The sequence below is a fragment of the Terrapene carolina genome, unplaced genomic scaffold, assembly GCF_002925995.2.
Source record: "Terrapene carolina triunguis isolate 2854851 unplaced genomic scaffold, T_m_triunguis-2.0 Scaffold96, whole genome shotgun sequence".
NCBI lineage: Eukaryota > Metazoa > Chordata > Testudines > Emydidae > Terrapene > Terrapene triunguis.
Window position 1 is genome coordinate 64920241 of NW_020664447.1, and position 12841 is coordinate 64933081.

At 43.1% G+C, this 12841-nt stretch overlaps 1 protein-coding gene across 1 annotated transcript in view; it reads right to left on the reverse strand.

Annotated features, from left to right (window-relative positions):
• The window catches only part of CEP128 (centrosomal protein 128), a 163289-nt gene that overhangs the window by 130276 nt on the left and 20172 nt on the right, over positions 1 to 12841 (reverse strand). The window contains exons 4-7 of the mRNA XM_024192734.1: positions 10810 to 10936; positions 10021 to 10142; positions 7274 to 7365; positions 6076 to 6148 (exon numbers count right to left, since the gene is read on the reverse strand). Of these exons, the coding sequence (XP_024048502.1) occupies positions 6076 to 6148; positions 7274 to 7365; positions 10021 to 10142; positions 10810 to 10936 (414 nt within the window). The remainder of the gene's footprint in view (positions 1 to 6075; positions 6149 to 7273; positions 7366 to 10020; positions 10143 to 10809; positions 10937 to 12841) is intronic.

Sequence of the window (12841 nt, forward strand, 5' to 3'; positions counted from 1 at the left end):
GACTCTTTGCTGCTAATAAAGACAGTGATATTCTCACCACAGCTTCAAAGGGAGAACCCATTAACCTAGAGAGGACTAGGTTGAGATCCCATAACAGTACTGGATCATAAGAACATAAGAAGGGCCATGCTGGGTCTGACCAAAGGTCCATCTAGCTCAGTATCTTGTCTTCCGACAGTGGCCAATGCCAGATGCGTCAGAGGTAATGAACAGAACAGGGAAGTTATATAGTTCTTTTTTGAATCCTCTTATAGTCTTGGCCTTCACAACATCCTCTGGCAAAGAGTTCCACAGGTTGACTGTACGTTGTCTGAAGAAATACTTCCTTTTGTTTGTTTTAAACCTGCTGCCTCTTAATTTCATTTCATGATCCCTAGTTCTTGTGTTATGAGAAGAAGTATATAACACTTCCTTATTTACTTGCTCCATGCCAATCATGATTTTATAGACCTTTACATATCCCCCCTTAGTCATCTTTTTTCCAACATGAAAAGGCCCAGTCTTATTAATCTCTCCTCATATGGAAGCTGTTCCATACCCCTAATCATTTTTGTTGCCCTTTTCTGTACCTTTTCCAATTCCAATATATCTTTTTTGAGATGGGGCGACCACATCTGCATGCAGTATTCAAATGTGGACGTACCATGGACTTATAAAGAGGCAATATGATATTTTCTGCCTTATTATCTATCCCTTTCTTAATGATTCCCAACATTGTTCACTTTTTTGATCGCCACTCTACATTGGGTGGATGTTTTCAGAGGACTATCCACAATGACTCCTAGATCTCTTTCTTGAGTGGTAACAGCTAATTTAGACCCCATCATTTTATATGTATAGTTGGGATTATGTTTTCCAATGTGCATTACTTTGCATTTATCAACAGTGAATTTCATCTGCCATGTGGTTGCCCAGTCACCCAGTTTTGTGAGAGCCCTTTGTAACTCTTCGCAGTCTGCTTTGGACTTAACTATCTTGAGTAGTTTTGTATCATCTGCAAATCAGACACAGATGGGTAGATGTAGCATCTGTAAATAATCTGTAGATGTTGACTAGAGCCTTCAAAAATTTGGAAACCAGAGGGTGAGATAAAATGGAAAATCCATCCACTGGCAGATGAAGAGCAGATATGGAAGCCAGGTGGGCTCATCTGAAAGGCTGGATGATTTTAGGTGCAACAAATAGACCAGTATGGGTCTAACCTTTGTGAGGTGGGGAGATGGCTGTGATGGGATGCCTGCCCCACATTGGCCAATTAGGGGTAAATAAAGCCCTGGAGCAGCTGTGTGAAAAGCAGCCAATAGGAAAGAGTCTGCGAGGAGCACCCAATCAGGGCTGGGCAGGCCCATATAAGAAGAGCTGCAGGGCAGAGTAAATTCAGTAGCTGCCTGGAGCTCAATGAGGAAGGAACAGGCTCCGAGCAGGAGGAAGAAGTGCCAGCACCCTGGTCAGAGCAGTGCTACCTGCAGGGATCGGGGAAGCTGGAGAGAGCTCCTGGCTAGCTGCTAAGACTGGCAGGCTGAAGTCCTGCGGTAAGGCGAAGAAGGTGCTGGGGGCCGCAGGGAAGTGGCCCAGGGAAATGAAACTGAGGAATCAGAGAGGACGCAGCAAGTGGCAGCCATCTACAGGGTCCCTGGGCCAGGACCCAGAGTAGTGGGGGGGCGCAGGTCCTCCCCACCCCCATTCACCACTGAGGAAGTGGCTGGACTGAGGGACTGTGATACTATCCCCCAGAAGGGAGCACACAGAGTGCAGCACTGCTGGAGGGCTGTGTCCTGAAGAAGACGTCACAGTCTTTGGAGTGACACGGGTCCAGGAGCAGAAGTGACAATAGTGAGACACCACCAGAAGAGGGAGGTGCACTGGCTAGCAGCGCTAATCCCTGGGACAGCCAGCAGGAAGCGCCGCAGTGGTGAGTGTACCCCCTCACATATGGTGGAGAAAACGGGTATTCGGTCGCCCCTGAGGGAAGGTGACTGAGTGAGGGATTCAGAGACTCTTTGACCGCTACCCCTGATACAAGGGGAATTTGAAAGACTATCTGAGAGACAGTAATGGTGGAGAGACAATGGAGCCACACTAGGCATGTTTTGCCAAGGGCTCATACACCCTCCCGGACTGGACTCCAGAGTCGGTGACCCTGTGAAAAGGGGCTAACAAGCAGCAAGGGCAGCTTCAGGCCCTGCTGCTGCAGGTTCTCCAGATGCAACAGAGACAGTGGGAGACACAGGAGTGCTTGCAGGCCTACATGATCCAGCTAGCTGAGCAGCAGCTCTATATACTTAAGCTCCTGCAGAAGTGAGTCCACAGAGGCCGCAGAGAACAAAAGGGGAAGCAACACACCAGGGCCAGGAGGCCTGTGGCTGAGCCAAATGAATGTTATGCCTATAGGCAGCAAGGACACTGGAAGGGAGAATGCCTCTCCCAGAGAGTGGAAGAAGCAAGAGCCCAAGAAAGTCCCACCTATGAGGAAAACAGGAAATGGATGGGCGTGTTGGACCTGTGGGCAGCAAGGAGGGAGTGCCCGGATCATAGGTACAAGATCAAAGCCAGGGGATGGGGCTGAGCAAGAGAAAGACAATGGGAGGCCCCTGGCCAAGGGGGCAAAGAGGACTAAGGGGCTATCTGCTGCAGTCCTTAGAGCGACACGGATCCAGGAGCAGAAGTGAAGTTGACAAGACACCACCAGAAGATGGGGGTGCACTGGCTAGCAGAGCTAATCCCTGGGACAGTTAGCAGGAGGCACTGCAATGGTGAATGAACCCCATCACATAGGTGGTGAGACCGTGCCCAAATTGAAAATTTTTACTTTGCTATGTATCTGGCTCTAGTGAATTCTTTAAGCCATTTTGGTGAGTGGCAGGAAACACCTTGAGAGGACAATCTCTTGTGAGTATTCAAAGAGCAATCATTCACGCTGTGAGGTAGAGAGACTGGAGGTTGGAATGCAAGGACCGGTCCTGGTTCTGAGACAGGAGATCCCCAACTAGGGGCAAAAGTTATTAGTGACCTGATGGGAAGGCAATGTAGATCTGTAAACCAAATATTGTCTTGGCCAGACCAGTGCCACTAGGATTAACATTGTGTCATCTCTTTTCAGTTTTCTGAGTATCCTTGGAATGAGAGACACTGGAGGGAATGCATATAGGAAATGATTGGACCAGGGGAGAAAAAAAGCATCCATGATGGAACCCAGGCTGTGGCCTCCCCTGGAACAAAATCTACATGTTGTTCAGGTTGGTAGTAAACAAGTCTATTACTGCATGCTCCCGCAAGTAAGAGATTAGAAGGAACTGTCCTTTCTGATTGATCGCGTTGGTCTAGGAAATCTCTGCTGAGGGAATCTATAATTATGTTCCTCACTCTGGGAAGGTGGAACACCTTTCGGAAGTGTGATGCTCTGTACCTCAGGGGAACACCCTACACCCCCATGTTCATCTTTATAAGATGATTGTGTGGTATCCAATGCAAAGATTGTCATGTTGGGTGGCTTCGGAAGGCTCATGATGCACTGAGCATGGTTGTTATAGTGATGTTATAGTAATCGTTTCAGTAATGTTATAGTAATGTTATAGGTTGTAATTTCACGTATATAGTTACGAGGCTGAAAATGTAGCCTCATGACTTAAAGCAAGCCCATGCAAAAACTCTCCAAGAACAGAGAGGCAGTTCACACCTCATCAGGACATGGATGGGACAAACCCAGCCCAGCCTCACAGGAACAATGGACACTGGCTTAGGCAGCAACAAAAAAATCTGTTAGACCCTCGAGGGAGTCACCCCTTTCCTTTGGGCAGTTTGGGACTGCGGTGAGGTAATGCTCACCTGACTCTGAAGCGGGGGGGACAAAGCCAAGAGGAGAGAAAGGACATGATAAAAGGGAGAGACATTTTGCCATGCTCCCTCTCTCTTCCACCTACATCTACAGACACCACCACCACAACGCAACAAATGCTGATCAAAAGGCGAGAGCCTGACTGAAAAGAAACCAGCCAGCCTGTGGTGAGAAGCATCTACGTTTTTAAGGACATTGAAAGTGTTAAGATCAGCTTAGAATGTGTTTTGCTTTTATTTATTTGACCAAATCTGAGTTGTTATGCTTTGACTTATAATCACTTTAAATTTACCTTTATAGTTAATAAATCTGTTTGTTTATTCTATCTGAAGCAGTACGTTTGGTTGAAGTGTGTCAGAGGCTCCCCTTGGGATAACAAGCCTGGTAGATATCAATTTCTTTGTTAAACTAATGAACTTACATAAACTTGCAGTGTCCAGTAGGCATAACTAGACACTTGCAAGACAGAGGTTCCTAGGGTTGTTTCTGGGACTGGAGATATTGGCTAGTGTCATTCGCTTCCAAGTAGCTGGGAGCAGCTTACATGCCAGAGGCTGTGCATGAACAGCACAGGAGTGGGGGTTCTCACAGCAGAGCAGGGTAAGGCTGGCTCCCAGAGTCAAGGATTGGAGTGGCCTAGCAGATTACTGGTCCAGACAACACCAGAGGGGAACGTCACAGGAAGGCATTGTTTCTTATACATAAATTCCACAGGTGGATGGCTTCCTTGCCTAGCTGAGAAGATCCTGCATCTCCCTGCCTGTTCAGATAAAAACTGGCAGTGATGTTGTCCATAAGCTTGTATCACATGGTTATTGACGGTGGACATAAAAGTCTCACAGGCCAAATGAACAGCTCTGAGCTCCAGCACATTTATGTGAATCAACATCTCCTGGGATGACCAAAGAGCTCTTGGGATGACCATGCAGCCTGGGACCCCCACTGGTGCTGGGGGGGGGGGGGGGGGGCAGCGGTGCACGGCCTGGGACCCCTGCTGATGCTGAGGGGGTTGGTGAGACCCCGAGGTTCCCTGCCTCCTCCTCCCGCTCAGCATTAGCAGAGTTTGGGAGTGGGAGGAGGCAGGGGGTTGGGACACGGGACGTGGTGAGGCGGGCTCTGGGCAGCACTTACCTGGGGGGCTCCCCAGAAGCAACATGCCCCTTGCTCAGCTCCTAGGCAGAGGCATGGCGAGGCAGCTCTCCGTGCTGCCTCCGCCCAGAGCACCAGCTTCACAGCTCCCATTGGCCGGGAACCACAGCCAATGGGAGCTGGGGGGTGGTGCCTGCAGGCGGAGGCAGTGTGCAGAGCTGCCTGGCCCCCCTGCCTAGGAGCTGAGCAAGGGGGATGTCGCCGCCTCCAGGGAGCCTCCCAGGTAAGTGCCGCCCAGAGACTGTCCCAGCAACATTGGGTGCGACTGGCACAAGGGCTGCCTGAGCTGCCCCTGAGCCAGGCGCACCGGCCGCTGCAGAAATCACAGAGGTCACGGAAAGTCATGGACAAACTTGCAGCCTTACTAATGACTGACTCTTCCACAAACCAGATGTTATTTTTGCATCTTTTATTTAGGTTGTGATCCTTCTGAAATAAGCTAAAAAAATTAATTCTCTCCCCTCATAATAATCAAGTTTAATATGCTTGTGTATCACACTCAGTTGGACAGTATCAAGGCAGCTAATGATCTCAAAGTCTCCCTGTGATGTTATAACTTTGCAATATTGATTATTTATTACCACATACTGTAAGGCATAAAATCCTTATAACAGCAACATCCTAAGCATATTAAATGATTATTCTGAAAGGACAGCTCAGTTAAAAAAGGGTAACTGACATATAAGTTGACTCTGGAGAAAGGAGAATGTATTTTTAATTACAACAAATTATTTTTAGAGCTTTAGAAGGATATTTTGTTTGCTGAAAAATGCTCCAAGTAATGCTCAGCACTCGAACTACAGCACTGCCAGCTTTCTCCATAATTTATTGTGAATGAACAGAAAAAATACCCCAAACAATAAAATGCCCCCATTTAGTTCAACTAGCAAGGATTTGAGGGATGAAACACATTACATTTTTGCTACACAGTGAAAGCACCCAAGCCCACTGACCCAGACTTCACTACGTTTTAAGGACACATTAACATGTTGGTGTTAAGTTGATTGGCAAGATGCATGTTGAACTAGCTACATAACACACCTGTTCTCTTTTCTCCCCAACCCAGTTAGCTACGCTGAAAACACACTCACAGTTTCTTGTCTTTGGGATTCAGTGAGCTTTTCAGACAAGTCTGCCAAGATCTTTTTGGTTTCTGCATCAGTCCTTAGAAGGAAAAAAATGCAAAGATTAATTTTCAATTTTAATAGTATGGGTTAATTTAAACTGAGCAGCAATTATATGCCTTTAATCAGCATTTATTTATTTTGGGGTTTTAAGCTTTTGCAATGCCTCCATGTTAGGGCAGTTTTAAAAACAGATCTTTTCTGTCTGCAAACTCCTAGACAAAGCAGTGGTCAGACTCAGGTGGCAAAACCACATATTAAAATGTATCCACACTTTGAGGGCAGATAATGGGAAGCTAATTTGTGAGACATGCCACCACTCTTAAACTATGAAATGTATGACATGTACAAAAATCAGCAAGAGCAGAATCCAGAATGCAAATCATTTCTCAAGTTACTTTCATCAATAATTTTGTTCTAGGATTCAGATTTTAATGAGGACATAGCCATTACATAGTAGCTATTCTATGTAGTGAGAAAGTCATATTCCTGAGTTTTAGCTGCCCAATCAGTTGCAATAAGATAGTGCTAATATTGGCTTTGCCATTCATTTAGAGATCTGACAGCACTTTGCAAACAATTAACTTAATCCTTGCTACACATTTTGCAGATTATGCCCATTTCACAGAACAATAAGATGAGGCACAGAAAACATAAGTGACCTGCTCAAAGTCCATCTGTTTTTTTGGATACTACAGAAAACCTTAAAGGCCTCAATCAAAGCTCATGGAAGTCAATGGTAGTCTTTCCATTGACTTCAGGGGGCTACTGATCAGGTTCTAAACACAATCTACCAGTGGAAGAGTTGAGAATAGTACAAATGATTCCCATCCCCTAACCCACTGGATTAGCCAGTGGAAAACGCTACCTTTGAGAAGGATTGTGTTTATTATATACTGAATATGAAGATGATGTGACTTAGATAATTTATCATCATGCAGGTTTTCCTTCCCCCACAGAAGGAAGTTCTAAAACTCTCCTCCTTTTAAAATTATAATAGGAAGCATATTGTCCATTTTGTACTCCTATGATTGCTTTTTTATATTTTGAACCAACAAAAGTTAATTTCTATATTTATAAACAGCTCTTAAACTACATTTCGTAATTTATTCTTTAAACAGCTCATCTTTTTTCTGCCTGATGTGAAAATGGATACTACTTATACCGGTATCTTCTTGAAAGCTCCCTGCTGATATCATCTCCTAGGCGAACCTGTTCACTGCTAAGGTCTCGAAGGGAATGGTGTAAGGAATGTAGCTGCAAATGAGAACACACAAATTAAGCTGAAAAAGTTTGAAATGTCTTTCTTCAGTGTCATTTCAAAAGGAAAAACGTATTTTAAAACGTTTTAAAGAAACATTTAAACAAAACATATAGGTTAAAGATGACGAAGGTGTCAGGACCCTCAGGTCTGGAATTGTTTATGGTCTGCTTCTGGTTCTAAATACTACAACTATAGTATTTCATATGTAATTTAACATTTATTCATAGTACAGGGCTGGATTAGGCAGGTGTGCTAGTATAGCACTAAAGCTTTTCTCCCAGCAACCATATCACAACACCACACTTCTCAGCTGTGCAACAGAAAATGAAGTAACAAGGTTATAAACTGAGGTTGTTCAAGTGCTTTAGAGCGTATTGATTTCAGTTACCTGTCCCTTTCACAATCCAATCCTGGTCTCCCTGCTCCAGATCAATCAGCAGATCTGGGCAACTGGAGAAATTAAACTCTCTAACCATTTGTATTACCTTTCTAAGGCGATCTTGTAAATTTCACTTTGATTCTCCACTCTGAGCAAGCGGAGCAGTATAGTTACAGTGTAGAGCAGCATGATGGAGTAGGAAATTGCTAGGGGCTGGGGGAGAGGAAGTAAATCTACTGAGAAAATACCATTTATAAATGAGTCTAGACTTATATGGATTTAAATGATTGTGGAATTATCAATACACTTCAAAACTTGTCATATCTAACAAAAATATGGGAAGACCTGGCAAGGTAAACATAGGGAATGTGAATGCTGAGATTGTGAACGTGGCAAGGGGGGAATACCAGGATTCAAGATGTGGTAAGTGAGATTTGAGCATCAACTCATCCCATAAATCAAATTCAGCCTATGGCCATAGTCAATAAAAATCATCCCAGAGAACAACTTATCTATGTTTTTACTGAAATAAAATGATATAGTTAATATTTAAGTAGTTTTATAAAAATAAGCAAAGCAATACTTATATTGGCATATAACAACTCTCTCTCTCTGTATTTGTGTATATATATACACACACCATCAAAATAAACAAAAAAATGTTCAGAAAGATATTTAACTATATACGCAAAAATCTTATTTGTATTCTGGGAACCACCATAAAGCACAAAGTGCTGTCTACACACACAACAAAAACAGTGTTTTTCCAAAGAGCTTATTATAACAGATATTTTATTGTTGAAAAGGTTAACTAACTCCTCTTTTAGGGGAAAAGTCATTACAGAGATTATGGTGGAACAACTCTGGTAGTTTCTGGGGTCCTCAGACTTCCTTAACCCTGTGTAATAAAGATTTAGATTGAATTACAGTACAAAAGTTGCATTTTTACATCAGCTGATCGTCTAGCAATTAATGAAGATAAAGAGCTCATGCTGATTTATTAGATCTTTCCGCTCCATTCATATCTACCTGGGGGAGCCCAGAGAGTAGTTTGGGGTAAATGCTCATATGCGCTGAAGCCTCTCACATAGGAGGTACAATAGGAATCCATCCTATTATCCTACCCATTCAAAGAGTATATCAGGCTGTTTGGAGAGTTAACGAGTAGACATGGGCTGAGGTGTCTGCAACAGACCAACTGACACCCAAATCTTCGTCTCTATCTCATTTCACCTGCCTGGTGCAATGGGACAAATATCTCAATGTCTACATGTAATAGGGTGAAAATAAGGGCGAGCTGGCTGAAATTAATACAAACAAGATTGAAGACACTGATATCACTATACACCATGCCTTTGTCACCATGAGTTTGGATTGCCATAATGCACTATACATAAAGCTACATATATGAAACCATATGAAAATTGTGGCCAATCATTTAATGAGTGGTGTATCACACAGGGAGCAGATTCTCCCCCTGGGCTATCAACTACAGTTGTAGTCATTAAACAAGCTCAAGATGAGCTCCCTTAATTTAAAAGAGATGGGGCTAGTCTCAGGGCATCCCATAGAAGAGCTCTTGAATCCAGAGCTTGCTCTCCTCATAGGCCTGTGAAAGTTAAACTGTTAGCTACAAGACCTGCTTTAAGCAGACATTTGGGGCTAAGATGAATGATGGACTGAGAACTGGAAGTCCCAGCATGTTTGAGATAAGCATAGGTGAATTAAGGATGGGACAAGACTAGTGTTTTAATTCTGTGTTGATGTTTGTTTAAATAATTGTAAAGCACTAAGAGTTGTAGTCTTTAGATCTTTTTCTCGTGATTACAAGGGCTAATTTATTACATGTCAATCCTATATCAAGAGATTTTCAAATAGTACCTTTTAGGATATATACAGCATGTCACTGCCTCTGTCACTCTTTATATAAATAAATGATCAAGTTTCAGAAGGAGCAATGACCAGCCCACCTCAGCCAGGAGGACAGTTCACACATGGTTAGTATTTTGAGTCTGAGAGGTGAGAGTGAACGAGCTACAGCAAGGGGGATTTTAGAGGACCTTCCTCAAAAACATGCACAATATGCTGTGCTCACAAGTGACATGAGTGCACTATGCATATAGAATACTTAGAGAAACTCTAGAAAGGACTTTCATGTCAGCAGCCAAAATACAAGTCCATCTGCTCTGAATTTCACAGATTTTTTTTTTTTTTTTTTTAATAACCGAAAGGGACATTTGAGAACAGATCTCCTACTAGTATTGAGTACCTGGTCCAAATTATTGGCCTCATCGACAAACCGGACATTAGCAGACCTAGACCTCCGACGTCTAGTGCTCTGTGAGTCTCCATAATCCCTGAGAGGTGAGGTAGGCTGGAAATGGCGGCTCCCTTTACAAGATAAGAGGTAAAAAAATAAATGGAAAGAGAAAACTGAAGAAAGGGAAAATTTTAAAAAAGATTCTCACACACACATATAGGCATATAAGAAATCAAAGACACAACGTGATAAATTTCACAGACAACCAATACATACATTTCTTGTGTGCTTGTGCATTTCATCACTCAACTTTCCCCCCCAAATACCTGCCATCTGCCCACTAACCCACCTTCCCAGGATTTAGTCTAACATTTCAAACAGTTTTGTTTCTTTAAATCAACCTCCTAAAGAAATATTTCCTTCTCCACCCAAAAGTGAAGAATTTGTTCCCAAAATTACACCTGCCCAAGGCCAAGGAAGGAAAAAATTCAATACTGGGACAATGTCAGCTTTTTCTATAAATAAAAATATCACAATTTTAAAGCCCAGTATTTCGAAGCTCTCTCAGGCTAGAAAGAGGAGATTTATATTAAAGGAAAAGGAAGATTCCCAGCTTCCCAATGAGACACATAGCTCATACTACCAGCCCTAAATAGGCCCAAAATGTTGGACTTTTAAAATCATGACTTTTCTTTAAAGAAAAACAAACATGATTCTACTCCATTTAATGTAAATTCACTCTCTAGCCTTAAAAGGATGTTACAATGCAGTAACATACTAGAGCTTCTTAACATTTACCTGTGGCTGCTTCACCATCCAGGTCACTTGTATATAAACTTGAAAGAGAGGCACTTCTCATTCCAGAATTTCTGGACAATCGTTGGCTCCTTAATTGGCCTATAGATTGTTCCAGTGTCTCTTTTAACTGCAGTAAAATGACAAATTGTTAAAAGGTGTGTATACAGACATGCAAGAAAGTATGAATGTAAAAAGTGTGTGTGCGCGCACACATGCATGAGCATATATATAAATAAATAAAATTGTTTTGCTTTGAAAACCAAACAAAAATCTGGAAAATTGACTTAAAAAAACAAATAGCGTTGCAGTCTAGGAACACCAGATTTTGCAGTTTGAGTTGAAGAGTAATTTCGTTGTGGCACAACAAAACATGTCGCAATACAGTGTCTATGCAACAAAGAGGCATCACATTTTGATGTCTCCACATCATAATACACCTCACATCACATTTGCTGAAGTGAAAGTTTTGGAGGCAGGTCAATAGTCCTCCAACCCTGCTGGCAAGAGGTAGAACTGGTCTGAAGAAGATAGGAATAGTAGCCTCATAACATTTTAAGTACAGTATCTTTAAAATAAAAGAATGCACAAAAAAGTGCAGTGCAGCAGGACCACAAAGGACTGTCCTGCACCACAACCTAATCAGACAATGGAGCAAGTCTCAGCAAGACCAAAGAACTCTCACTGATTTGAAATGAATTGAGAAGAAAATGAGAAACATCAATTATTTCAAATTTCATAGAATTTAAGGCCAGACTGGACCATTACGCTCAGTTACTCTGAACTCCTGTATAACACAGGCCATAGAATTTCACCATGTGATTCCTGCATCAAACCCATATGTTCTGGTTAAGTTAGAGCAGGGGTCGGCAACATTCGGCACGCGGCTCGCCAGGGTAAGCACCCTAGCGGGCCGGGCCAGTTTATTTACCTGCTGACGCGGCAGGTTCAGCCGATCGCGGCCCCAACTGGCCGCGGTTCGCGGGATGTGCTGGCCGCGGCTTCCCGCCGCCCCCATTGGCCCGGGACAGAAAACCGCGGCGAGTGGGGGCCGCAATTGGCCGAATCTGCCGCGTCAGCAGGTAAATAAACTGGCCCGGCCCACTAGGGTGCTTACCCTGGCGAGCCGCGTGCCGAACGTTGCCGACCCCTGAGTTAGAGTACATCCTTTAGAAAGGCATCCAATTTTGATTTAAAGAGTACAAGTTATGGCAAATTCATTGAATACCTAAGTAAGTTGTTCCAATGGTTTATTATTCTCACTGTTAAAACGTTCACCTTATTTTAAGATGAATTTATCTAACTTCAGCTTCCAGCCATTGGATCCTGTTATGCTAGATTAAAGAGCTTCTGTTAAAACGAAGTCTCTCCAATGTAGGTAGATATTTATAGACACTGATCAAATGACAGTGAATCAAGACAGTTAAATACAAAGCTGACTGTGAAGAGTTACAAAGGGATCTCACAAAACTAGCTGACTGGGCAACAAAATGGCAGATGGAATATAATGTTATAAGATCAAAGTAAAGCACTCTGGAAAACATGAATCTCAACTATACATACAAAATGATGGTGTCTAAGTTAGCAGTTACCACTCAAGACAGAGATCTCGGAGTTATCATGGATAGTTCTCTGAAAACATCTGCTCAACATGCAGCAGCAGTTATAAAAGCTAACAGAACATTAGGAACCATTAGGTAACGGATAGATAATAAGACAGAAAATATCATACTACTACTATATAAATCCATAGTACACCCACACCTTGAATACTGCATGCAGTTCTGGTCACCCCATCTCAAAACACCTTTTACTTATCACAAGAATCAGAGATCACCCAATGAAATTAATAGGCAGCAAACACAAGGAAATATTTAAACCAGTGGTTTTCAAACTGCGGGTCCCGACCCAGTACTGGGTCGCAGAATGTAAGGCACCGGGTTGTGGCGGCTCTGGTCCGCACCACTGACCGGGCCGTTAAAAGTCCCATCGGCGGTGCTGCCCGGCTAAGGCAGGCTAGTTCCTACCTGTCCTG